Source organism: Neopsephotus bourkii, unplaced genomic scaffold (genome assembly GCF_033783945.1).
Source record: "Neopsephotus bourkii isolate Nb327-2 ecotype Australia unplaced genomic scaffold, CSIRO-AGI_Nbou_v1 NB_873, whole genome shotgun sequence".
Lineage (NCBI taxonomy): Eukaryota > Metazoa > Chordata > Aves > Psittaciformes > Psittacidae > Neopsephotus > Neopsephotus bourkii.
Genome location: NW_026901367.1, coordinates 1,933,117 through 1,958,864, shown reverse-complemented (window position 1 = coordinate 1,958,864; position 25,748 = coordinate 1,933,117). Strand labels below are relative to the sequence as shown.

Sequence of the window (25,748 nt, the reverse complement as noted above, 5' to 3'; positions counted from 1 at the left end):
GATTTTGTTTCAGTGTCCCACATTTGTCTTCTTAGCTACTTCTAGCAACTGTGATTATATAAAAGTGCTTTGCTGGCCTCAGTCCCTGTTAACTTCACACGGATGAATAACTTGTACAGTTCAAAACCGAATCATTTCATCTTTAATATGATTTTGGAGAAGGTTTTCATAAAGTCATGTCAAGGTTTCATGATGGCATTTCTCAGAAGCAGCAAGGTTGGGGAAAGGTCAAGTGCCAGCTGTAGAAAATCTTTTAGCTCATTTCTGAAAGCAATAATTTACTGTCCTTTAGTATTCAAGGAATTCCCCATGGATTTAAATCATGGGGGGTTTAGAAAACAGCATAAGGTGTTCTGCCACTCATCCACAAAATCAGTGTTATTTCTGCTCTTTCCATCAACATGCATATGATTGTATTCAGTTTGTTCGTCAACTCTAAAATACCCTAGGCATTAAGCTGATAGAGTTGCAGTTGGCCATTTCTTGTTGCCATACCGAACACATGCTGTGGTTTTGGAGGTTTTATTTTGCTTTCAAGCATATTGATTGTCCTATTTTGTCCCTGTTTGTTTCAGGCCACCAGTTAGCAGAGCTGCTCCTCAACCCGAGAAACTGCAAAAGAACAATATCAACAAAAAAAAGAAACTGGTTGAGGTCAGGCTTTATCCTTTTGCATTTGCTTTAGAAGTGCTAGGGGAAATTCATCTCCCTTTTGAGGGCAGCTGAAGTCATGGAGAGGTAGAAGAGAAGGAGATTTCTAGGAAGTGCTTTCAAACACCAGGAGATGTGATAGACGGCAACCTCTGTCAGGAAGAGCCTCAGACTCAGGGTGTTAAAACTTGCCTGCAGTAGGAAGCCCTCCAAACCCACCATCTGTCTCTCAGTTTGAAGGCAGGTAGACCCAGAGTGTATGTGCATCCACAGCAGAGCCTGTACTCACTACATAATCCCATGGGAATCACACTCAGAAGCTGCATGTTCACACAGCAAAAATCACATGCAGGACCTTGCATGATGAAGTTTGCTTCTTTGCTTTGGAACACACCTTTCTCCCCAAAACAGCCTTTTTGAATTCCCTCACTATATGCTGAACAAGGAATATTCTGTGTTCTATGTGGGCCGTTCGCAACACTTGCTTGGGCTGCCACTGTCATTTGAATTGTGCCAAGTAAGCTGTGATTGTGTCTGGGACAGGTTCGTTAACTCTTGTCTTCTGGGCTACAAAAGCAACTTTAACAACTACCCATTAACCACCACTGTTTTTCTGGAGGAAGTTTCCTCAGCAGTTGCTTATTGTATGCTGAAATTACACCTCTGATTAATGTGTTAATTGTAAAGTTACTATAGCCTTTGCTTCTTACAAGGACTTTAAGGTCAGAATTCAGTCTATTAAAACTTCGTAGTTTGAAAGAATGATTTTTGAAGACTCTTCAAGTAGAATTAAAGACACTTGCAAAGATCTGATGTCCTGTATAGATATCAAAATGTGATGGGAAGATTAATAGATTTGGATCTTTTTATAAGTTGCATCTATTTTGAAGGGAAATTTACAGCAGACAGATGAATTATTAAAGAAACAGTAAAATAAATGCAGTGCCTTAGTTGACCATTAAAGCATTGTATATAGTCTGTGAGAATGTCATGCCCCAATAGATGAGTAAAAGAACAGGGTTAACTGATAAACTATAGTTTAATTATCATATCACCTCTACAAGGTATTTGTAGCTCATGTGATTACTTTAGAACTGTGCTTATGTGAGGCAAAATCTGTGATCTCTTGTTCTTTCTTTCATTTCACTCTTCCTCTTTGTTTTACTTGACCAGGAGCTGGCTTTAGACCATGTTTTTGGATACAGAGGATTCGACTGTCGCAACAACCTCCATTACCTGAATGATGGTGCTGATATTATTTTCCACACAGCTGCAGCAGGCATAGTCCAAAATCTTTCTACCGGTAATTCAACTTGAAACAACACCTTGAGATGAAAAATGCTTTACAAGTAAAATGTTTCTGATTGAAAGCCTGCTGCCTTCAGAAGGAGCAGGGGCAGAGGCTATCACATCTGGTGACCCTTAGGGGACTCTGGTCCGAGCATGGCCTCTGACCCACAGAGCTGGGAAGCTCTGTCCCATCTGCTGTATTTGGGCCCTTGCCCATGGGAGGATAATGCAAAGCTCAGACTTCACAGGGCTTGCTCTCCACTTTGCTTTGATTTACTGGGGAACTAGGACCCTGCACTTGCCAGTTTGGCTTTTCCTTGCAGTTACAGGTTGCTACAGGGTGATTTTTGTGCTGATTCCGGGTTCCCTGAACATAGCTACTTTATCAGATATTGCTTTTATATAGAGATATGTGTGTTAATGGTTATGTTCATAGTGCATTTGCTAATGTTGCCTGGGAGAGAGAGCAGAGCAGCTGCTGAGGTAGTTCCATCCCCATCCATCCCTGGAGAGCACAGTATCAGTGTAGCAGCAGGCCAAGTATTCTTTGCTTCAGTAGTGGCTTTTCCTTCAATACTGTTGTGATTAAAACCATGTTTGAATTTTATTAGGGAGTCAGAGTTTCTACCTGGAGCATACTGATGACATTCTCTGCCTAACTGTGAATCAGCACCCAAAGTACAAAAACATCGTGGCTACCAGCCAGATCGGTAGGTGACTCTCCATATAGTAATGTTGTACTCACAAATCATCAGGGGCACTGATTTATTTTGGGCTTTTCTGTGTTGGAATTTTACCAGAACATGCCAGTTCTATTGTCTTCAGTCTTTTCCTTTGATTTTTAAAGATGTAATCAAGCTTCAGGACTTTCCTATGATTTGAATTTCACCTGTGATTGTGAGTGACTGGATTTTAGAGTTAATTGTAGCATAATCATATTTCAGAAAGCAAACCTTGATAAACTGCACTAAATCATCTTGCTAATCTGTAATCATGTAATTTATAGAGTTCCCATTCCTTCCTGTATCCAAGGCAGTGTTTAGCAGTAAAATGCTTAGCAGTGACAATAAAACAACCAAAATTTCCTATGCAGAAGTACAGAAGCCATACAGAAACGGAAAGAGGGGAATCTCAACAGAAGTTATGGCACATGTAAGGGGCCAGTTGTGAGACCCTATGTATTTCTATGTATTAGTATTTACACATAGATTCCTCTTACATTCCTAGTGCCTTCTGCAGAGGTAAACATTGCATGGGAAATGCAGGATATTTGTCCCAAGCCTTCCAAAGGATCTGTTGCCTTTCACTTAAACCTGCTTAATATAATTAACTGCATGAAAAAGAATGGTGTCATTTCAGTTCATCTCATCACAGAAGGAGATCTGAGTCTGTAACTTCTGTAGTGAGTAACTTCACAAGGGGCAGGGAAATGGCACCTTGACAAAGCAGCTTTGCCACCTGCACCCAGGGCTGTCACTTCAATCTGGATGTTGAGGGAACACAGAAGTCTGTGTGTTGTCAGAGCTTCTGTTCAAAATACTGGGTTAAAAACTGACTGTTACAGCCCCCTTTTTAGTCCATCAGTAAGAGCCCATGAAATCAGCACTTCTGGTTATGGCTGAGATTCTGTATAACCACAGATTCATTCCACTTCGAAATGTAATAGTCTGTAAAAGCTGCATGTCTTTAGCATTTTTTTTAAACCTCAAAGTACTAAATATTGTTGCAATATTTGTGTATAAAAGCCAATATACCCAAAGAAGTTCAACAATATTCCTGCTTATTTGCTTTGTTGATTTAATTCATATCCATTTTCAAACTTTTAATTTTGTTTTTCCTTCTGGTGCTGATGCTGGCACTTCAGCATTAGAAACATGACTTACTTCACCTATTGTTTTCCCTTGGTGCTTCCTCATTTGCCATTGCTCTCACAATGCAGGTGATATGACAGAATTCCCAGGTAAGGCTGATTTGTTTGTGGATTTTAGTCCAGCAGAGTTCTGTTAAAGTCTCATGTTTCCTCATTGTATCTGTGTGAACCGCGGATACAAATGAAACATCCACAGTTTCTTTTGCATGAAGCTCTTCATGAGTGTTATGTTGTTCTTTCAGACCTTGTCTTACTTCATGAAATCCAATGATTCCCCCTGTGTTTTGCAAGCTATTATGATTATTTTCTGGTTTGGGTGCTGTTAATCTTAACACAAACCCCCTCAACTTCCAAGTGTCTGTTTAGGTTAAATGTCCTTGAAAAAGCCTCTTTTGCACTGAAGCTTTCCAAATGCTGAATTAATTCTCTTTGAACACATCTTTTTGCATGTAGGTACAACTCCCACAATTCATGTATGGGATGCTATGAGTAAGCAAACGATTTCAATGCTGCGTTGCTTCCATACCAAAGGGGTCAACTATGTTAACTTCAGTGCAACTGGCAAACTTCTGGTTTCTGTGGGAGTTGATCCAGAGCACACCATCACAGTGTGGAGGTGGCAAGAAGGTAACTGGAAGAATCATCTTCCTTTGGCCTGACAGAACTGTGTACAGTTGTTTGCTTTTCCTTTCAAGTCTTTGGAATAGATGGGTATTCCAGAGAACAGATTACTCTGAGTATCACAGCTCCTTAAGTCACAAAACCAGTTAAAGGAGATGGCAAAGCGATAGATAATACCAACAAGAAAATCAGTGTTAAATTTCTACTATAAATAGAAGTTAAGGAAATAATGTTGTTTAATATAGAATTCTGTGAAATTAAGGAACTTATTTTCTTCTTCCTAAAATACTTAAACTTGCAATTCTACGCTGTAGATTGCCTTGGGAATTCCAAACAGGAATTAGCACCTTTGGAAATGGGGGAGATGAGAGGGAAAGTGTCCCAGCTGTGCCCCTGTGCATTTCACCAGAGGGCAGCTCATTGATGACATCCAAAATTTCTGTGGTGTTATTTCACTGATGAAGGTGACAAATTATGCTGTGAAGACCTAAATCTGAGCTTCCTAAAACTATCATCACATCCAGGGACTTTACGGGTTGCATGAATTAAGATCTTTGATGCACCATGTGGGGATTTGCTTAGCTTTCAGCATCTGGGACACAGTTCTCTACTCTAGCCCCAGGTCAATTGATGTTATAAAATCATATCAGAGCTTAACTTCGCAGGTAAATTTAACTTTATTTTTATCCTTTAATTAAAACAGGGGCTAAAGTTGCCAGCAGGGGAGGACACCTGGAGAGGATATTCGTGGTAGAGTTCCGCCCAGACTCAGACACTCAGTTTGTGTCTGTTGGGGTAAAACACATGAAGTTCTGGACGTTAGCTGGCAGTGCTTTGCTTTATAAGAAAGGAGTCATTGGTTCCATGGAAGATGCCAAAATGCAAACCATGCTTTCTGTGGCCTTCGGAGCAGTGAGTTCAAGTGACTTGCTACAGACTTTTATAATACATTGTTATTAAAACTGCAAGTGTCAGTTTGCTTTGTTGAAATCTTGTGCAGCACGCGCAGTGTGAGACCATCCACCTCTTGCTTCTTGGTTAAACTTTGCATTTCAAACCTGTACACTTTTGTTTCCTCATGAAAGTTTTCTATGCAGGGTCTGGTTTCTCTGTCAGTGAATGGTTTTTATTAATGTCCGTGCTCACCTGCAGCATCAGCTGCCATGGCTTTTCTGGTTTTACTTTGCTAGTTATGTAGTGCTTCACTAGCTAACTCAGAAGAATGGGATGTTAATTGGTGGGTAGGCTCTGCTACCTTTTTTTCTGCTAACAGTATTTGGTACAACATATGCCAGTGATCCCACTAATGGTGCCAGTATATTCTGCTCTCCAGGATGGTCATTAGGGAACCTTGCTCTGTGCTTTAGATTTCACAGTATCACAGTATCACAGTAGGTTAGAGATTGGAAGGGACCTCAAAAGATCATCTAGTCCAATCCCCCTGCCGGAGCAGGAACACCTAGATAAGGTTACACAGGAACGTGTCCAGGCGGGTCTTGAATGTCTCCAAAGAAGGAGATTCCACAACCTCCCTGGGCAGCCTGTTCCAGTGTTCCGTCACCCTCACTGAGAAGAAGTTTCTTCTCAGGTTTAAGTGGAACCTCTTGTGCTCCAATTTGTACCCATTACCCCTTGTCCTTTCATTGTTTGCCACTGAGAAGAGCCTGGCTCCATCCTCGTGACACTCCCCCTTTATATATTTATATACACTAATAAGGTCACCCCTCAATCTCCTCTTCTCCAAACTATAGAGACCCAGCTCCCTCAGTCTTTCCTCATAAGGGAGATGCTCCACTCCCTTAATCATCTTAGTTGCCCTGCGCTGGACTCTCTCCAGCAGGTCCCTGTCCTTTTTAAACTGAGGGGCCCAGAACTGGACACAATATTCCAGATGAGGTCTCACCAGGGCAGAGTAGAGGGGAAGGAGGACCTCTCTCGACCTACTAACCACCCCCCTTCTAATACAACCCAGGATGCCATTGGCCTTCTTGGCCACAAGGGCACAGTGTCGGCTCATGGTCACCCTGTCGTCCACCAGGACCCCCAGGTCCCTCTCCCCTACACTGCTCTCTAACAGGTCGTTCCCCAGCCTATACTGGAACCTGGGGTTGTTCCTGCCCAGATGCAGGACTCTACACTTTCCCTTGTTATATTTCATCAAGTTATTCCCCGCCCAGCTCTCCAGCCTGTCCAGGTCCCTCTGGATGGCAGCACAGCCTTCTGGCGTGTCAGCCACCCCTCCCAGCTTAGTGTCATCAGCAAACTTGCTGATAGTACACTCAATTCCCTCATCTAAATCGTTGATGAATATATTAAATAATACTGGTCCCAGTACCGACCCTTGAGGCACTCCACTAGATACAGGCCTCCAACTAGACTCCGCCCCATAGACTACAACTCTCTGGCTTCTCTCCTTCAGCCAGTTCACAGTCCACCTCACTACCCGATCATCCAGACCACACTTCCTCAATTTAGCCGCAAGGATGCTGTGGGAGACCGTGTCAAACGCTTTGCTGAAGTCGAGGTAGACCACATCCACCGCTCTACCATCATCCATCCACCGTGTTATTTCCTCATAAAAGGCTACGAGATTGGTCAAGCACGACTTCCCCTTGGTGAAGCCATGTTGACTGCCCCTCATAACCCTCTTATCCTTGATATGCCTTAAGATGGCACCAAGGATAAGGTGTTCCATCACTTTCCCAGGAACGGAGGTGAGGCTAACCGGTCTATAGTTACCCGGGTCCTCCTTCTTGCCCTTTTTGAAGACAGGAGTGACATTTGCTTTCCTCCAGTCCTCAGGCACCTCTCCCGTTTCCCAAGACTTGGTAAAGATGATGGAGAGCGGTCTAGCAATGACCTCAGCCAGTTCCCTCAGCACCCGCGGGTGCATCCCATCTGGACCCATGGATTTATGGATATCCAGATTGCTCAACTGGTCTTTAACCCATTCCTCATCAACTAAGGCAGACCGCTCCGTTGACCTATCTTCATCCGGGGTCTCAGCGGTACAGGGCTCTTCAGGACTGCCTCCAGCAGAGTAGACAGAGACAAAGAAGTCATTCAGTAACTCTGCCATCTCTGTATCTTCTGTCACCAGGGCACCCGTCCCGTTCATCAGCGGGCCTACATTGCCTCTGGTGTTAGTTTTACCTGCCATGTATTTGAAAAAGCTCTTTCTGCTGTCCTTGACCCCTCTCGCCAGCTTTAATTCCAAGGAGGCCTTAGCCATCCTAGCAGCTTTCCTACATCCTCTAGCAGCAGCCTTATATTCTTCCCAAGTGGCCAGCCCTTCTTTCCATGACCTGTAAACTCTCCTCTTCCACTTGAGCATACTGAGCAATTCCCTATTTAACCACGGAGGTCTCCTGACCCTCTTCCTCGACTTCCTACGTGTCGGGATGCTCCGATCTTGAGCTCGGAAAAAGCAGTCCTTGAACGTCAACCAACTATCTTGGGCCCCTTTCCCTTCAAGCAGCCTAGCCCACTGGATTTCCCCTAGCAATCGCTTGAAGAGGCCAAAGTTTGCCCTGCTAAAGTCCAGGGTTGCGATTCTACTTGCTATTCTACTGACCCTACCACACAAGATCCTGAATTCTACCATCTCGTGGTCGCTGCAACCAAGGCAGCCCTCAACCTTCACTCCTTCAACCAGACCCTCCTTGTTAGTGAGGATGAGATCCAGCAGCGCACCTCTCCTGGTTGGCTCATCCACCATTTGCATGAGGAAGTTATCATCCATACACTGGAGGAACCTCCTGGACCGCGGCTGGGTTGCCGAGTAGTCCTTCCAGCAAACATCAGGGAAGTTAAAATCCCCCACGACGACCACGGCCTGTGACCGTGAGGCCGCTGTCAGCTGCCTGTAGAAGGCCTCGTCAACTTCCTCACCCTGATCCGGTGGCCTGTAACAGACCCCCACAACAGTATCACCCCTGCCAGCCTGCCCCTTAATTCTCACCCACAGACTCTCGACTCGCTCATCATCTGTCCCCGGACAGAACTCAACGCATTGTAGCTGCTCTCGCACGTAAAGAGCAACCCCACCACCCCGCCTGGCTGGCCTGTCTTTCCTGAAAAGGACATAGCCCTCCATGACTATATTCGTTATATATAACGATTTCATCGTTAGTGAGAACAGGACATATTAACAGGGAAAAAGCAGCATTACCATGAGCCTAACTAAGGTCTGAAATAGCTTCTGCTTCATCCAGAAACCCTACAGAAATTCCCTTTGCCCAGGCTGGGCATAAATTACACAAATCACCAATTCAAAGAAACCCCTTACTCCTAATTACCCACCCTGGACAATAGTGCTACTATGTGAAATGCAGGACTATAAAATTAGCCTCCCAGATCCTTGTCTTCATGCCCAAACAAGTGAGTCTGTTGTCAAAAAATGCTTAATACCAAATACCTATTTCTCTTTAGTGGAATTATTCCAGTACAAAATAGGAGTAATGTAATGGACACTAAAGACCCCAAAAGTGATTTTAAATAAGAAGCAGAATATAATGACAGAACAAACAAATTGCCTGTCTGTACTTTTCAAAACCAGCAGATGAACTCAATGTGATCAGAATATGTCGCTCTTCCAGGGTGCTTTTTTCTTCCTCAAGTTTGTGTGATTCAATCTCACTGCCTTCCTTTCATGAGGGATTATGCCATTGCTGTGGTGCATAAAGCAGGTACCAGGTAGAGTTAGTTGTGCAGTTAAGTTTATACATTTCATTCTCAACATGTGGAAGATCCTGCTTGCCAGTCACCTGTACTGGGATTCTCCCTGACACATACTCCAAGAAGAAAGCAGCATCACTTAGAATTCAGCAGTGGTAACCTGCTATCCATCTCACCAGTGGGGCCATGGCACAGCATGGGCACACCAGAAGAAGCACATGCACCTGAAAGTTCAAGATAGATGCATGAGGTGAATGTGTTCCACATACTTGATTTATAACATCCCAAAGAAACACCCTTAGAGTGGAGTCTTTAAACTCATTCTCTCAATGCAGATGGTTTTAATTCCCATAGTCATTGCATAGTTGACTTTTCTCAGGAAATTCAGTAGCTAAAAGAGTCTTAACTGAAGCTGAGCAAAACTGCTGAGGTATTTATTATATCAGAGATTGTTGCTTTTTGTTGCAGAATAACCTTACATTTACTGGTGCCATAAATGGAGACGTCTACGTGTGGAAGGACCATTTTCTGGTCAGGCTTGTGGCAAAAGCTCACACAGGGCCAGTGTTCACAATGTACACGACCCTTCGAGATGGACTCATTGTTACAGGAGGGAAGGAGAGACCGTAAGATACAAAACCTTCCTACAGTGCACAGCTTTTCTCTCTCTCATTTTGTCTTTAATTCATCCAATACCCTAGGCATACACAATGCTTCCCAGAGATAAATGGCATCTCTACTGTGGCAGCTTCTATCTAAATCTGATGTAATGTGCACAGGTATCTTAGTAAAGGACTAATGGGTAGGATACTCGAGGGTCACAGTAATGCATGTTATATGCAAAGGGTGTACTGAACCTCAAACTAGCAATTGATATGAATACCTGCATAATGTCCTGCCAGCCTGGTAGAAGTGGGTTTTCCTTAATTTTCTAATTCTGGCAAATTACAGACAACCTCTCCCAGTGGAGATGCTGATGAGTAAACTCTTTCATTTACTTGAAGTAACAGATTTGCCAGAGATTAAGTGACAAGAGAACACTTTGTTTTTTACAAAGTAGATACTGTTCAAAACATAAAGTGTGGTGGCATTTACATTATTTATTTTCCATTACACAATAGTGAGGTGTCTTTATAGAGCCATCGAATCACCAAATGTTTTGTGTTGGAAGGGACCTTACAGTTCATCCAGCTCCAACCCCTGCCACAGGCAGGGACCCCTTCCACTAGAGCAGCTTGCTCCAAGCACCTGTGTCCAACCTGGTCTTGAACACTGCCAGGGATGGGGCAGCCACAGCTTCTCTGGGCACCCTGTGCCAGCGCCTCAGCACCCTCACAGGGAAGAGCTTCTGCCTTATATCCAACCTAAATCTCCCATTTTAGTTTGAACCCATCACCCCTTGTCCTATCACTACAGTCCCTGAGAAAGAGTCCCTCTCCTCACCCTTGCAGCCCCCTTCAGACACTGGAAGCTGCTCTGAAGTTTCCACACATCTTCCCTTCTCCAGGCTGAACAACCCTAATTTTCTCAGCCTATCTTTGTATGGGAGATGCTCCAGCCCCCTTAGATACAGTAGAAGGTGATTCAATGTATGTCTTATTTTTTAATCAGAAAAATACGGGTGGGATTTACATATGGGCTTTGCCATAGCCTGTGCAGAGGGAGATGTGGGTAACACAGCACCCTTCTTTTCAGCACTAAAGAAGGGGGAGCTGTAAAGCTGTGGGACCAGGAGATGAAGCGGTGCCGAGCGTTCCAGCTTGAGACAGGCCAGCTCATCGAGTGCGTGCGCTCCGTCTGCAGAGGCAAAGTGAGTGAGCAGCACCCCTGCACGTTGTTCTTGGTGCAGGCAGATGAGAGACACAGGGGGGAAGACTTTTGTGGCATTATGTGAGGAGGCTTTGCCTGCCTACCCAGTGATGTGTCCTTACGTGTCTTCCTGAGCTCAGGAAGGGCTTTAAGGTGCATGAGGATCACGCTTCTGGCACTTGGGGCCTGCTTTTCCCCTATAGTCATCAAGGAAGCATAGGGACATATTTCACCAGGGCAGGACCCCTGTGTCCCACCTTTCTTTTCAAATGACAAAAGGAACTTGGGTACCTGCCTTACAAGCTTTGCTTCCTGTGAAAGATGGGCACAGCTTAGGTGCTTTGCTTGGACAGGGAGGATCCTGTTTTTTTCCTAAGTCACAAATAGAACAAGTTCATGCTGAGAATTACTGAAAAAGAAAATAGAAACAACTGAGTAATTTACATGCTAAAGTCACTTTTGCACACATTTAAATAGCATTTGTAAATGTTGTGAAAGGAGTGTGTGATGATGCAGGAGTGTTATTTTATATGGTGAGTAGCCGTGCAACCTAACACCACATGAAATTATCTCTATTTGTCGTCATAAGTCAAGTCTCAGGAATTTGACATGCTCTTTGTTAACACCACCATTGAGGAATGTTCTGTGTTTCTAGTCAAGTAGCCACTGACCAATTTCAAACGGTATCTGTTGATGCTTTTTCCATGTATTTACAGTTTAGATGGTGACAGAGTGGCTAGAGTAGATGCAAGGTGCCCTTCAACAATCTAACTGAGCCTAAACCCCTGTTGTTATTGCCCAACATTATTTTGTTACCTCAAAGGTATGAGAATCACTCTTTACCAATTTGTATGCAAACACTCTGCTCTGAATTAAAACCCTTAATAGCAAGGTGCAAATCCACCACAGCCCTCACCAGTAACACCAGAACATGATAGCAGATGCCAAGATGTGAAAGTGTCTGTGGTTTAATCTCCTGCTTCTAAGATGCTGCATGAACAAGCAGTACAAATCAGGATGAGTTATCACAAGTATTTCTGCAATACATTGGTGTTCACTGCTATGGATCTATTCTGTCTCTTGCACTGATAACCTGTCTCTTATTCTTCTTTTCACCTACAAACAGGGGAAAATTTTAGTGGGAACAAAAGATGGAGAAATCCTTGAAGTAGGGGAAAAAAATGCTGCTTCAAACTTGTTGATTGACTGTCACATGGAAGGGGAAATCTGGGGCTTAGCAACTCACCCCTCAAAAGACATCTTTATCTCTGCCAGTAATGATGGAACAGCAAGAATCTGGGACCTGTCTGACAAAGTGAGTATTGCTGAATTTAAAAGTATATGATAAAATACAATCACTGTATACAGCCGTGTGGATTTCCAGCTGTATGTATGCACCTTTGCACAGCCACGTAAAGAGAGCAATGTGTTTCTCCTGGGTTGGTGTGGTTCTTTTTATTCCCTGCTCCGTGGTGATGTGGAAGGGTGAGTCCTTGCTGAGGTAGCATTTCTGCTCTTTCCAGTTGCAAGCAGCCTGAAGAGAAACACAGCTATCTGCAGAGAATCCCAGAATCCCAGACTGGTTTGGGTTGGAAAGGACCTTAAAGCTCCTCGAGCTCCAACCCCTTCCACTGGAGCAGCTTGCTCCAAGCCCCTGTGTCCAACCTGGCCTTGAGCACTGCCAGGGATGGGGCAGCCACAGCTTCTCTGGGCACAAGTGTAAACGCCCTCATGCTGATGGAGTGTCTTTTGTTGTGCATGGCCTATTTTGATCCGAAAGCACAGGCTGGCATGGATTAAGGAAGGGTTTTAATTCCATGCCTACAGACCGGCTGACACAGATTGTCCTGTCACTAATACACAGACCCTGACACAAAGCCTGCCTTGCTGGCCACATGGCTCCCTCCTCCTTAGGGACTTTCTTTAGAACCACTTACATTCTTCCACTCCTTCCAGTATCTGAAGGATGTAGATCTGATGGATCTACAAGGATGCTGGGGAGGGACTCTTCATCAGGGACTGTAGTGACAGGACAAGGGGTGATGGGTTAAAACTGAAACAGGGGAGATTTAGGTTGGATATATAGAAGCTCTTCCCTGTGAGGGTGCTGAGCGCTGGCACAGGGTGCCCAGAGGAGCTGTGGCTGCCCCATCCCTGGCAGTGCTCAAGGCCAGGTTGGATGCTGTAGTGTAGTCCAGGATATTTATTTTGCCAGGTCAAGTTTTATACCAACAATCAGTTTTAAAAATAACAAATAAATGGAACATTTTTAAAAACTAATAAAAAGGTTTCTGCCGGTGGGAGCCTACACAGACCTTTCAAAATGGAGTTACCTGAGCCAACAGGGATCATTCTTAATATGGAAAATGAATTGATCACAAGTACAGTTTGTGATCGATTTGATAGTTTGTGAACCTCAAGGCCAGGTTGGACAGAGCCTTGGATGACATGATTTAGTGTGAGGTGTCCCTGCTCATGGCAGGGGGGTTGGAACTGGGTGATCTTAAGGTCCTTTCCAACCCTAACTGTTCTATGATTCTACAGTCAGATAGGTGAAAAACGCAGGAGTGTTCCAGGCTGTTTTCACACAGCAAATCAAATGGAACCTCTGCCCTGATCAGCAGTTGCAGAAGCTGCCAAAATCACTTTCACACAAAATGGGGAATTGATTTTTCTGCCTTTTCTGATAAATAGCATCCCTTCTGATGTAAACCATGAAGTCACCCTGCAACGAGACACAAACCCCAAACTCCCATCCCAGTTACATCTCTCCGTTGAAGTCTGCTCTGTGACATATGCCTGGTGGGATGTGATTCCTGATGTGAACTTTCAGGTTTCTATTTAGAGGAAACTCCAAACCATTTGGTTCTAATCAGGGGCTTCCAACCCCTGTGTTTGGAAGCTTTCCCTTCTGTGGGAGCTCTCCCAGGGCAGGTCTGAGCCTCTTGCTTGTGTTAACACAGAAACTGCTGAACAAAGTGACCCTGGGCCACCCCGCGCGCTGCGCCGCGTACAGCCCCGACGGTGACATGGTTGCCATTGGCATGAAGAACGGAGAGTTCGTGGTTTTACTTGTGAACAGCCTTAAGGTCTGGGGCAAGAAGCGAGACAGGAAATCTGCCATTCAGGATATCAGGTAGGCAGGAACTGGAGCTGAAGCTCTCTAAATGCACAGCCCTGACTCAGGAGAAGGGCCATCGAGATCCAAGCTGATGTCCAGATTCTCTATAGCTCCGTATTTGTCGTGTGACAGCATGAAATGCATTTACTGGCCAACTAGTGGCTTGATATATACCTAAAGCTTGTATTTACATATATGTAAAGTTTATGTGTCTCATATACCACATCTGGCATACTGCTGGGATTAATTCAGCTATATCCGCTTGGACATTGCCAGGAATTTGTGTGCTGTGGAACTGGGAATATGGGAATGAATATCACAGACCATTTTAAAATTGTAATTCCTGTTGCTTTCTCCCAGAGGAGCAGAGTTACTCTGCACATCGTGCTGCGTGCTTTATGCATTAACATCAGTTAACTACATACAGTATCCTCCATCCTACTTATCTTTTGAGCATCAAGGTTTGGTCTGGATTCAGTCTTGCTACTTACAGAAGGTTTTTGTTGTTTTCCAGTAGAAGAAATCTGCTCTCTTGTATTAGCATGAGAAGCAAAAGAAAATCGTTTACAGAAACAGTAAATTCTATCCCCATCCCATGTTTTACTGTCCAGGATCAGCCCCGATAACAAGTTTTTGGCAGTGGGTTCACAAGAACATACTGTGGATTTCTATGATCTCACTCAAGGCACGACCCTGAACCGAATAGGCTACTGCAAAGACATCGCCAGCTTCGTCATACAGATGGACTTCTCTGCAGACAGCAGGTACATCCAGGTACGTCTTGTTTGGTTGTATTTACTGTGACTTCCCTGCTACCAGACACAATAACAATACGGAGGTAAGAAAGGGCAAAGGGAAGCTTTCCAAAGTTGCTCTGAACTTCAAGGTGCCTCCAAGTCTCCCAAGGTAGGGCAGATAACTCAGGTTGCCTTCAGAATGTTCATAGGGCCCTATAGTCCTCTCCTGCTTAGGTCTTCCCCCTGGGTTCTGCATCTCTGCCCGTAGCAACAACATAGCTCAGTTCCCTTATATTGAGGGTTAGCCTGCTACCATGAGCAGGGAATAAAAGTAACTCTATCCCAACCAAAACCAGGCTCCTTAGAAGATTATCAGTATGCTAAAGGCAAAGTGTTGTCTCATTTCAAGGGAGAGGGTGCAACATAAAGAAAGAAATTGTGGACTACACCAATAAAGAAACAGTTCTCCTCCTCCTCCCCAGGATGGGATGTGAATTATAACAGATTTAATAGGTGAGGTTTCCTTCTGAAATTCCTGTGATTCAATAAAATCAGGTTGAGATAAACCAGAGGGTACATAACTGAAAGGCAATCTACCAGCTGTGCAGCGAGTGCATGAACACCTCGTTCAGTTATCATCCTGTAACAGTTATTACTTCATACTGCATGTAATGAATTATAGCTAATTAGGGAAAAGGGAATGTCACCTGCTGAGACTGTTACTGCTGGAAATGATACAAATGTAGACAGTGATGTCTTTAGGGCAAACTCACCAGCTTTTTCCTTTCCTGCTCTCAGGTATCAACGGGTGCCTATAAGCGCCAAGTGCACGAGGTGCCGCTAGGGAAGCAGATAACAGATCCTGCTTTAATAGAGAAGATCACATGGGCCACATGGACAAGGTAAAGCACTAAGAGCAGTGTTCTGCCTGGCTGGGGCAGGTCTAATGCAGAATGAAGATCAGGTTGTGTAAACCAAAGGCTTGAAATGTCCCCGGAGCTTGGCACACCTGCCAGAGCACACAGACACTGCCTCTCTACACACCTTTATAGCTGGTTGGTGTCTATAGGAACTGTGACTGCAGTCATGCTGAAGGCTGTCAGACACCCACAGGGGCTTGTTGCCCTCATGGGGCTCTGCACCACTTCAAGCTTTGCTTCCACTGGCATGCTGGTGGAGGTGCTACCTTATCCCACATCAACAAACACAAGCAGCATGGGAAGCATGGAAACAGGAGCTGCCTATGAAGGAAGGAGTTGTGGGCATCATTAAAATACATTCACTGCCATAGGTTTATATGGGCCCCTCCCAACACGATTACAACACTGTAATCATGTGCAAAGTGGAAGAGGCCAAAGGTAGATCTGAGATCTGAGTGGGCAGTAACAGAGGCGGTTTGAGGAGAAGGTTAAGTGAGAATCCTCCTCTTCCTCCCACTGCTCTGCTACCAAGCATAAGGATCTGCCCCAAGTTCCTTGTTTCTAAGGACTCCTGGCAGACTGTGGGAGTGGGGCAGACACATCTGGCAGTAAATGTGCAGGTAAATAGGGACGATTATAAAGGAGCTTAATCTAAGGGAAGAACAGGCATTTTAGGAAGTGTTCCACACCCAAACAAGCATCCCCTCATTCAGTAACTTAAAGCTAAGAGAACACTGCTGTCAAAAATCCCTGTGGGAGGGTCCCTGTGTGTCCTTGAGGAAAGGAGGGGGCTGTAGCTGCTTGTATAAAATGATGAGCGAGGTTCACAGGAGGTAAACCTTGGGATTTATGGTTAGATTTAGAGGTGATCTTGTGAGTCACACAAAGATATATTCTAGTGATGGTCTCTGTGATGAGATCACATTCAGTGCCATGATTTAGAAGGAAAAGACTCTTCTAAAAGGCAGCAGTTATGTATCCCTGGGCTGTGTTGCCTCCCCACGCTGTGCAACAGAGCAGCAGCGAGTGAGCCTTATGGTCTGATGCTCTTTTTTCAACTTGTTTTTGGAACAGCATTCTTGGAGACGAAGTCATAGGAATTTGGCCACGAAACGCAGATAAAGCAGATGTCAACTGTGCATGTGTGACCCATGCTGGCCTAAACATAGTCACAGGAGACGACTTTGGGCTGGTGAAACTGTTTGATTTCCCATGCACAGAAAAGTTTGTAAGTGGCTATTTCACTCTAACCTGAACAGTGAACTAACCTGACCTTCCCCGTGCTCAGGCTCCTTGCTCTGTGATTTTAAGGCCTCCAAATGCGGGGGCCAGCTCCAAGCAGGAATGGCTGCAGGAGCATGGGAGCTGGGGGGAGCAGCTTGCAGGTGATGGAGTAGCCATCCTCCAGCAGGCGGGGAGGGAGGGAGCACCGAGCTGGGGTTACCGTGGGCTCAGAACACCGGAGCTGCTGGGGTTTGGGCCCCACGAGGCAGCTCCATCAGCCTGGTGCCAACCTGCACGTGTCCTTCCCACAGGCCAAGCACAAGCGGTACTTCGGGCACTCCGCTCACGTCACCAACATCCGCTTCTCCCACGACGACAAGTACGTGATCAGCACGGGAGGAGACGACTGCAGGTGAGGGGGGTGACCCAAGGGGCTCTGTGCTCCCTTCAGCCCCAGACCCACAGCAGCGCACTGCACACCTCTCTCGGCCCACCAGCACAGCTGTAGCTTGGCCCTCTGACCCTGGGATCCATGCATTTCATGGTCACTTGCACCCAAACCCTGCCACCTTGGCACCACTCACCTAAAGCATCTCGCATTTGGGTTCCTGTGTTTAGCAGCATCTGCTTGTGGCTCCTTTTGGGCAGAGGCAGAACAGACCTGGTGCTGCACTGCCCAGCACCCAGCTCTGAGGCTTTGGGCACCAAGAGGTAGCAGAAGGAGCCCTGGCTGCTGGCACAGGACCCACACGTGTGCCTGCAGAACATTGAGACCACTCAGAGACAGCTGCTGGGGGTGTCAGTCACACAAAAATAACTGAATAGCTCCTGCCCAGCAAAGGGTAGGACAGGAATTCTGGCCAAACCCAGGGATGGACGGATTTAGAAAGACATTTCAAACAGCAGGAGGTGCAAAAGGTGCCCGAGGTCTGAGGTGGGCTTTTCTTTCTCCTTCAAAGGCCAGTAAATGCACACCCACAGACACAGACACAGACACACGTGTGATGGCAGCCAGGTTCCCCTCCGCTCTCACTCCCCATATGTTTTAGTTGAGCTCCCAGTACCGCTCAGAGGACAAACCTGCCGAGCAAAACAGGGAGCACAAAGGTGAGGGACGAAAACCAATCGTGGTTAAACAGAGCCCATGGGAGACGTTCAAACAGCACAAAGCAGAACTAAGAAAAAGTGCTGGGTTTTGAAATGCTTTTTCTCCCTGCAAACCGACCCAGGTAGGGAATGAAAAGGCACAAATCCCGACGGGAGCAGGTACCAGAGAGCTGCGTTCAAGCAGGAAACAGCAGCCGGGGACTGCAGGATTGGCTTTGCTGCTTTCCAGAAGCAGAGCCCTAAACGCTGATGAACGTTTGCTGACACCATGCTCCCCAGCAGGAAGCGTGCAGCAATTTAACCCTCCCTGCAGGAGCTCGCCCACATTAAAGCATCCACTGTCGCTCCTGCAGTCACGCTGGTAATGAAGGACCCCCCCTCACCCCCATACGTTTCCCACTACTTTGGGGGTTAGAGGGTTGGAAAGGGGGAAGCAGAGGAGAAGGAGGTGTTTTGCTTTGAGAAAGGGGCTGCGCAGTGGGAGCAGGAAGCTCCATCCCATCACAGAGCAGCTGCATGGGAACAAAGGCTGCATTCACCTCAGCCCTCACCCTGCAGGACACAAGTTACATAAGCTCAGGAAAGCTCATCAGCTGCCCTGCTTTGGCCAGGGGTTACGGAGGGGATTTCTTGTTTCGGAGGGTAAGTACAGCGTAGAACAAACAGCGCCGTTCCCAGGCCTGCACTGCACACACGGGCAGGAGCTGGCTATAGAGTCATAGAATAGTGAGGGTTGGAAAGGACCTTAAGATCATCCAGTTCCAACCCCCCTGCCATGGGCAGGGACACCTCACACTAAACCATGGCACCCAAGGCTCTGTCCAACCTGGCCTTGAACACTGCCAGGGATGGAGCATTCACAACCTCCCTGGGCAACCCATTCCAGTGCCTCAGCACCCTGCCGGGGGTTATGGTGCTGCAGCTCTCCCGAGAAAGGGAAGCACATTCAGCTCACTCCACGTTGCTGTACCTGGCAGCTGCCTGGCAAGCCCCCAGTTGGAGCCACTGACACCTTTACAGCCATTATGGATCCATAACGTCTGTATTTAGCACAGCCTCTCGGTGCTGCAAGCTAACCCCCCCTCCCTTCCTTCTCCCGCAGTGTCTTTGTGTGGCGCTGCCTTTGACAGGAGCCTCTCCCTGCTGCTGCACTGCCACCACCCAGGGGCTGGGCCAGCCGGGACAGCCACGATGCTTCGAGCCCTGCGGCTGCGGTGACCCCCACCCGATGCTGCCCCGTGAGACCTCCGGCTGACTCATAGCATTCACTGAATGTGATCTCACCCGATAACCCCGAGGAGGAAGGAGACGGCTGAAAGGGAATCCTTTTGTAGCCCGGGTAGGCCGAAGTGAGGAACAGCTCCCTCACAAAGCTGCTTTTGCCTAATACTGTGTTATCTAAACCCTGTCTGGGAAGGGAGCACACGGAGAAAACGCTGGGCCCTTTAATTTGCATCATTCCAAAATGTATGGCTTGGTTTGTTCAAGAAAAGGGGTGGGTTTTTCACCACCTGCTTTCACTCACCTCTGGGGCACTGAGGAAAGGCGCAGGCTTTGGACGGGCGAGCTGGGGTCACACTTCAGCTGGCAGCGAGCAAAGGAGCAAAGTTACCATTTTTTTAAGTCCATCTTCTTTTTAAATATATATATTTGGCAAATTTTTCTATCCATGAAGTGCCTTTGAATAGTTTTCTATTAGCACGGGCTCCAGCCTTGCCTCCCACCCCTTGCTTTCAACACACGGTGCTATAACTTTCACACAGAGGAGGGCTAACCATCACCACCTTTCCCAGCTGTGTACTTACTTCCATTGTCCCCGGTCTCTGCTTTGGGCTTCAACACCTTCACAAGCCAATTCCAAACTGTTTGTGACAGAGGCAGCTCTGTGCTGTTCTAAGGACAATTCCCTGATGGCATTACACCCCTTGGTAAGCTGTTCACAACGTGTGCGATGGTAGCGTGACTACAGCCGGAATGTGAAGCTTAAATGGCGAGTAAAGGGGGAGAGGCTTGGTTAAAGACCCCAACAGTGAGGAAGCTGCTCCCCACATTCATCCACTCCCTGTCTATGGGAAACTGTGCTTTAGAGGTAACTGCTTCCACAGGCAGGGGCCATCCACTGCATTAATGGTGTGGAAGCCTTTGAGTCACTGCTGCCTGCTCCTCCTGTGCTGGGGGCAATTCCTGCAGGCATCCCAAGGGACGCCTGGCACTGCTGCTTGGGAGCAGAACAGAACCCCCTCCCGTACCAGAACATTCACCTGCCCTTGGGAAAAGCAGCCCCTGTTCCCATCATCACCTCTCCTGTGGGACAGGGTGTGGGATCCAGGAGAGGAGAGCAGAGCAGCCCACGAGCAGGGGTTCACACAAGGCAGGTAAAGCCCTTCAGTGCTTCTGTCAAAACCAAAACCTCCAGGGACAGGGGAACTGGAGAAAGAAAAAGTTCAACTTTTTCCCATGAAAGGGGCTGGAAAGGAGTGGGAAGTGTGGGCAAGGGCAAAGGATTTCTGGGATTTTGGGCCTAGAATAATGTGTTTTAAAACCACCTTTCTTGTAAAAAGCCTGGCTGTTAATCAGAGACAGAAAGGCCAAAATAAAACCTTGAGACTTGCATTCAGTCTTTGAAAAGAAATGTTTGTTGGTGCTCTAGCCCCAGGTCAGGACCAAACCCTTTTGAACCAGGGGAAGTTCCTGCCAACCCATTTCTGACGCTCACTGCCCAAAGAGGAGGCTGTTGGGTGCAATGTTCAGTGCAAGGAGTGGACCAGGGCCCAGGTACCACACAAAAGTGCTGCAGCAACCTCAACAAATCACCTTTTTTACAATTGAATTTATTAAGTAATGCCTTGTACCACTACACAGATCAGTTTGTCAGATACACAACAGGCCCTACACAGTCCTTGTTCTAGCCACCCTCCTTGCTGGATGATGTAATCCTGGCAGGTGGTGATGGCAGCGAGCATCTTCTCTGCCTTCCTTCCGCATGGATTGTATCCCAGATAGAACCAGAATGCATTACTCAATGGTGATGGGAAAAGCAGCTTAAAGCAGTAGTGTCTGTCAGGAAACACGTTTGTGTGTTCCTAGGGTCTGGCTTTATGTACAAAAGGTTCAGAAGTCACCACGTCCAATACTGTAAACTCGAGTCCTAGCGCATGGATTTATTTGCTACCGGTCAGGGTGCCATTACTTACAAATCTGTGTCCCAGAGAAAGCTGGATGCAAGTTTCCAGATCCAACAAATTGATCTGGAAAACCCCTGGGACTTCTGCTTGCCAATGCCCTCCCCAAGCAGACATCACACAGCAACCGTCCCTAAAGCAAACCAGGCACCATCACTTGGCTGAGTCTGAAACGCCTCCTTCACCGTTCTCAACACCCAACTCGCACCACTCGAGTGGCAGCACCAACCAGAGCCACAGCCAAGAGCCTGGGTGACAAGAACCACGTGCCCACTGGAGCCATGGGGTATGAGGGCTCTGGACCTGACCAAACTGCTTCACACTGCACGGACGGGAAGAACAGGTACTGAGAGGAGCCAGCGACTCACATCGCCTACGGCTGACAGACCGTGGCCACCACCATGTACAACGGATACTGAATCACCAGGAGCTTCAACAAAATAAACACCAATAGATTCAATCTGCCTCAAGAAAGCAAAATGCCACCAGGTTCTGTCTAGAAGCTTTATTGATACTTGGGGTTTGGGTTGGTTGGGGGTTTTTTTGCCTTTTTGTTGGGTTTTTTTTTACATTTCACAATGCATTCCACAGACTTGGTTCAATACAGCTTAACCTGCAAGTGGAGACATTCTCCCTTATTTCTTGCATAACAAGGTTTTCGGGTTCCCAACATTTGCAGCATTGGATACTCGGTCCACAGATTATGAGAGTTTGAGAGATCAGAATCAACTACTGTACGTTTGTGCCACAAAGTGTATGCTTGTCTCTTGCTTTAGGTGCACGTGGAGGTTCCTTCCTTCATCCCCCTCTCGCTGTTTGTTTTAACCAGATGCTAGTGTTCACACCGACAGTTTGGGGTTCAAGCTTGTGTGCTGCAGAGCTAGTCCAGCCACCAGTCAATTCTCTGAAGTACAAAGCACTGTGGAGCAGCTGAAAGATCTAAGCTTTGTGAAACACATATATATATATATATATTGGCAATTGATAAAACAATAAAATCACAATACAGCTATACTCATACCAGAAAGGCAAGATTCGCTTTCAAAACTTGCTCAAATGGTATAATTCTTCTAAAACATCTCAGTTTAGAAAATGGGCATCAACCTACACAGACCATACACCGTGCACACACTGCAGTGCCTCCGCTCCAGCCGCCCCAGCCGGGAACGCCGCAGGGACTACCGCTGACGAAGCAAAATGTACAGCTTTCAACTCTTGGGTTAGCCAGTGCTGCTGCACACAGGGTACAGGAAGATGATTAGGTTAGATCCATACATAGCAGCTTACGATACTTAGGATGATGAAACACATGGCAGTCAAAACGGTTATCTTTGTTTTCCTCAAACACTGCGTTGCTAAAAAATAAAGGTCTGTGAAATTGCACTGCAATGTCAAGGGGCTCGCTATTCCCTGACCCTCCCCGTGGAAATCCAAATGAGTAGTTTTTCTCCCCCCTTAAAAGGTGAACTTCCTATCGATACGCTGCTTCAGGCTTTTTACTCGGTTTTGCGCTTCAACCCAGGGATCTTTGCTTGGATCCTGCAAGAGGGAACACAACAGCATCTGAGTAAGGAACAAGAAGCAGGAGGTGTAAAACACAGTCGTAAAGCAGCAGCATGGCAAGACAATGACCCCAGCAACACACAACCCAATGCAACCACTCAATTCTCCATTCCCCCTTCAGCTGCACCTGCTGAGGGCCCCGGGTTCCACTGACGGGTTCAAAGACACAAGGATTAACTTAGCAAGAACCGGGGTGATCTTTGTAACCATTCCAAATTCAAACAAAGGACTTCTTCCCCCCAGGACGAGTGCACACAATGCACTCCTGTCACATACAGGAACGCCACAGGCACCGAGAACTCTAAATGCTATTTATAAAGTGCAAGTTTACTCACTTAGCCATGGCATCTTTGACATTCTTGTTCACGAGTCCCAGGTAATGGTCAATTTGGGCCTGAAAGGGAGGATGACTGATGTTACCAGCAGCTCTTACCCTCACCGTGCTGCAGAATCCCACCACACAACACGTGCTTCACACAGGAGATGGACTGTAACGGAGGGGCAGGAAGGGGCTCACCCGTGTGTGTGCCCCAGGTTAGTGCCCACGGCTTCAGCCCCAGCACACAGCAGTGGCTGCCCTGAACAGCAGGGAGCAGGGGGCAATGCCCACAGGAATCCACCTCTGGCTTCTGGAGCAGCCACTTGTGGTTCAGCCCAAGGCCAACACGAGGGTGCACAACCAGCCCGGGCCCTCGGGGCAGCACAGGGAAGGGAAGCAGCTTAGGTGGGCCGGGCCTGGTAACCAGCTTACGCCCTCGGCGAGCAGCTTCAGCCCCTCAAGAGGATTGCGGAGCCTGGGTTAAGCCACACACCTTGTCCCTCCTCCTCCTGCCCCTGCAGAGCTCCCTGCTCCCTGCTCGGAGAGGAGCCCATGGGGCTCCACCATCTGCTCCGAGCCTTTCTGCTCCCTCCCCATGCCCCAGCCCCCCCCCCAAGCAGCCTTGTTTGTGAAAGAGGAGAAGGAACTGCTAAGCCGGGGCTGGCTGCCCCCTCCTGCGCTGTGACCTGCTCCGGGCACCCCTGCTCCGGGCTCCCCTGCTCCGGGCTCCCCTGCTCCGGGCTCCCCTGCTCCGGGCACCCCTGGAGCTGAACCGAACCCCGCTGGCTCCTTCTTGTCTCTTCCCTTCCCATTTGCCTCCCCACAGGAGCAGCTCAGCACTGAGCCAAGTGTCTCCCACCCCGTTTCTGCCAGGGCTATGGATCCCACAGGGCCTCGTGAACCCCGGCCATCAGCCCCCAAGGGTTCCACAGAAACGTGCTTCCACCAGGATTAACGCCCTGAAGCTGGATCAGGGCAGAGGAGGCCTCCAGGTTAATCAGGCCTTTGTCCCAACTGTTTGCTGGGGAACCGCACACAGCCCGGGCTCCGAACTGAACGTGACCGCCCTGGCACCAGGCCTGGCTCAAGGCCTTCGGAAGCCTGTCAGGATTTCAGCAGACTGAGGCGAGTTCTGGGTTTATTCACTCATGGCGCTGCTCCCACGGAGCCCGTTTTGTGATCCACATCCACTCACCTGATGCCTCTCATAAATAACAGGGACACTGAAGAGCGAGATCAAAGCTGGAAGAGAGCACAGCAGAGCTGTGAGTACTGACAGAGGTGCTCAGGTGAGCCAAACCCTGCCTTCACACCTTGCCTCTGCCTTCCTAAAGGTACAAGAAATAACCCAGCCACATACAGCAGCTGTTGGCTGCTGGTCAGTAACCCCCGTGAAGCAGAGGCTGGGCTGGTCTCCAGCTCTCATCCACAGCACCCCAAGGCTGGTCACTGGGGGTTCCACACCTCCAAAGGGGATGCCTCAGCTTCGGCCAGGGCCAGGTGGGTTCCAACACCTGAAGCTCTGCTCTGGGATACAAGGAACCGAACTGCCTGTGGTGGGACATGGCCGGGGCAGCCGGTACCTCCTCCAGAGCCCCAGGCTAACCCCGACAGGACAAGCACAACAGAAGGTGCTTTCACATGATACAAAGAATGAATTGCTCAGCTTGCTGGTTTCTGAACACCACAGTTCAAAATGACCTGTTCCAGTGTTATCAACGCCCCAGAGAAAGGACACGGAGTGACCGCATCCCACTGCGTGCTCCAGCACACAGGAAACAGCCCCATGGTATCCAGCAGACCTCAGTGCTTCCCCCCTGGTTGTTCTGCATTGAGCATGGTCTCAAACACTTACCCAGGATCAGCAATGTCAGACCATTAAACAAGGCACCAACATAAGTGAACACCCACATCAACACTGCAAACTGGAAAGGAAAGAGAAACAGCGTGTGTCAGCCCACGGCCATGCCACTACATCTGCTCAGAGCTTTAACCACACACACAGAACTGAAACACCCCAAACCCCTTCACCCTTGGATGTCTCATGTAATGAGAGAGGAGCAAAACAAGACGGCTCAAGGGCTCAGTAATGGGATATGAGGGCCGGGTCAGGGCTGAATTCAGCCCGAGTCTGCAGTGAGCACAGGCTGTGAGCTCTCGGTGGCTGCTCCATGCCCTCTGCATCCTCCAGTGCTTTCAAATCCCTGTTAAACAGCAATGGGCAAGCACAGCTCCTACCTCCCACCCTCCAGAGAGATGGCACGAGACAAGGAGTGAGAGGTCTGAGGGCTGCTGTGTGACAGAGCCCGTCAGCTGCTGGGGTGGCAGCAGGACAGCACCCGAGCGCATCCAGGCTTGGTACCAACGATCACTCACACTTTGGCTCAGCAAAGCTCTCGGTGAACACTGACCAGGGCAGGCAGGTTTCTGTCACCCTGGGACTAAAACCTCTCTGGAGGTACACGACCAGGCTGCGTTCGTTGGCTTTCCCCTTTAAAAACCAGGGGCTTTGGATGCTACAACTGCAGAGGGGAGTCAACAGCACCAGGCAATGGAAGCTGGCTCCAAGCCGGAGGCAAACTCAGAAGCAAAGGTGTCCCTCCTGTTCACAGCCACCCAAACCCCCTCACTGCTGCAACTGCTGCCTTCATCCCCAG

At 47.6% G+C, this 25,748-nt stretch overlaps 2 protein-coding genes across 10 annotated transcripts in view; one reads left to right on the top strand and one right to left on the bottom strand.

Moving 5' to 3' along the window:
* EML6 (EMAP like 6) overlaps positions 1 to 19,306 on the top strand; it is a 120,763-nt gene extending 101,457 nt beyond the window's left edge. The window contains exons 28-42 of one of the 5 annotated variants that reach the window (XM_061356854.1): positions 576 to 654; positions 1,825 to 1,954; positions 2,553 to 2,651; positions 3,881 to 3,901; positions 4,265 to 4,438; positions 5,136 to 5,344; positions 9,578 to 9,735; positions 10,805 to 10,919; positions 12,045 to 12,233; positions 13,882 to 14,054; positions 14,651 to 14,813; positions 15,575 to 15,678; positions 16,771 to 16,924; positions 17,232 to 17,332; positions 19,130 to 19,306. In XM_061356854.1, coding sequence (XP_061212838.1) covers positions 576 to 654; positions 1,825 to 1,954; positions 2,553 to 2,651; positions 3,881 to 3,901; positions 4,265 to 4,438; positions 5,136 to 5,344; positions 9,578 to 9,735; positions 10,805 to 10,919; positions 12,045 to 12,233; positions 13,882 to 14,054; positions 14,651 to 14,813; positions 15,575 to 15,678; positions 16,771 to 16,924; positions 17,232 to 17,332; positions 19,130 to 19,154 — 1,894 coding nt within the window. In that variant the 3' untranslated portion in view covers positions 19,155 to 19,306. The other 4 variants (XM_061356855.1, XR_009726010.1, XM_061356857.1 and 1 more) reach the window with 4 other exon arrangements.
* Positions 19,307 to 21,699: 2,393 nt separating this feature from the next.
* The window catches only part of RTN4 (reticulon 4), a 47,540-nt gene continuing 43,491 nt past the window's right edge, over positions 21,700 to 25,748 (bottom strand). For all 5 annotated transcript variants that reach the window (XM_061356862.1, XM_061356864.1, XM_061356863.1 and 2 more), the window contains 4 exons: positions 24,947 to 25,016; positions 24,287 to 24,333; positions 23,108 to 23,166; positions 21,700 to 22,748 (listed from right to left, as the gene is read on the bottom strand). In XM_061356862.1, the coding sequence (XP_061212846.1) occupies positions 22,706 to 22,748; positions 23,108 to 23,166; positions 24,287 to 24,333; positions 24,947 to 25,016 (219 nt within the window). In that variant the 3' untranslated portion in view covers positions 21,700 to 22,705. The remainder of the gene's footprint in view (positions 22,749 to 23,107; positions 23,167 to 24,286; positions 24,334 to 24,946; positions 25,017 to 25,748) is intronic.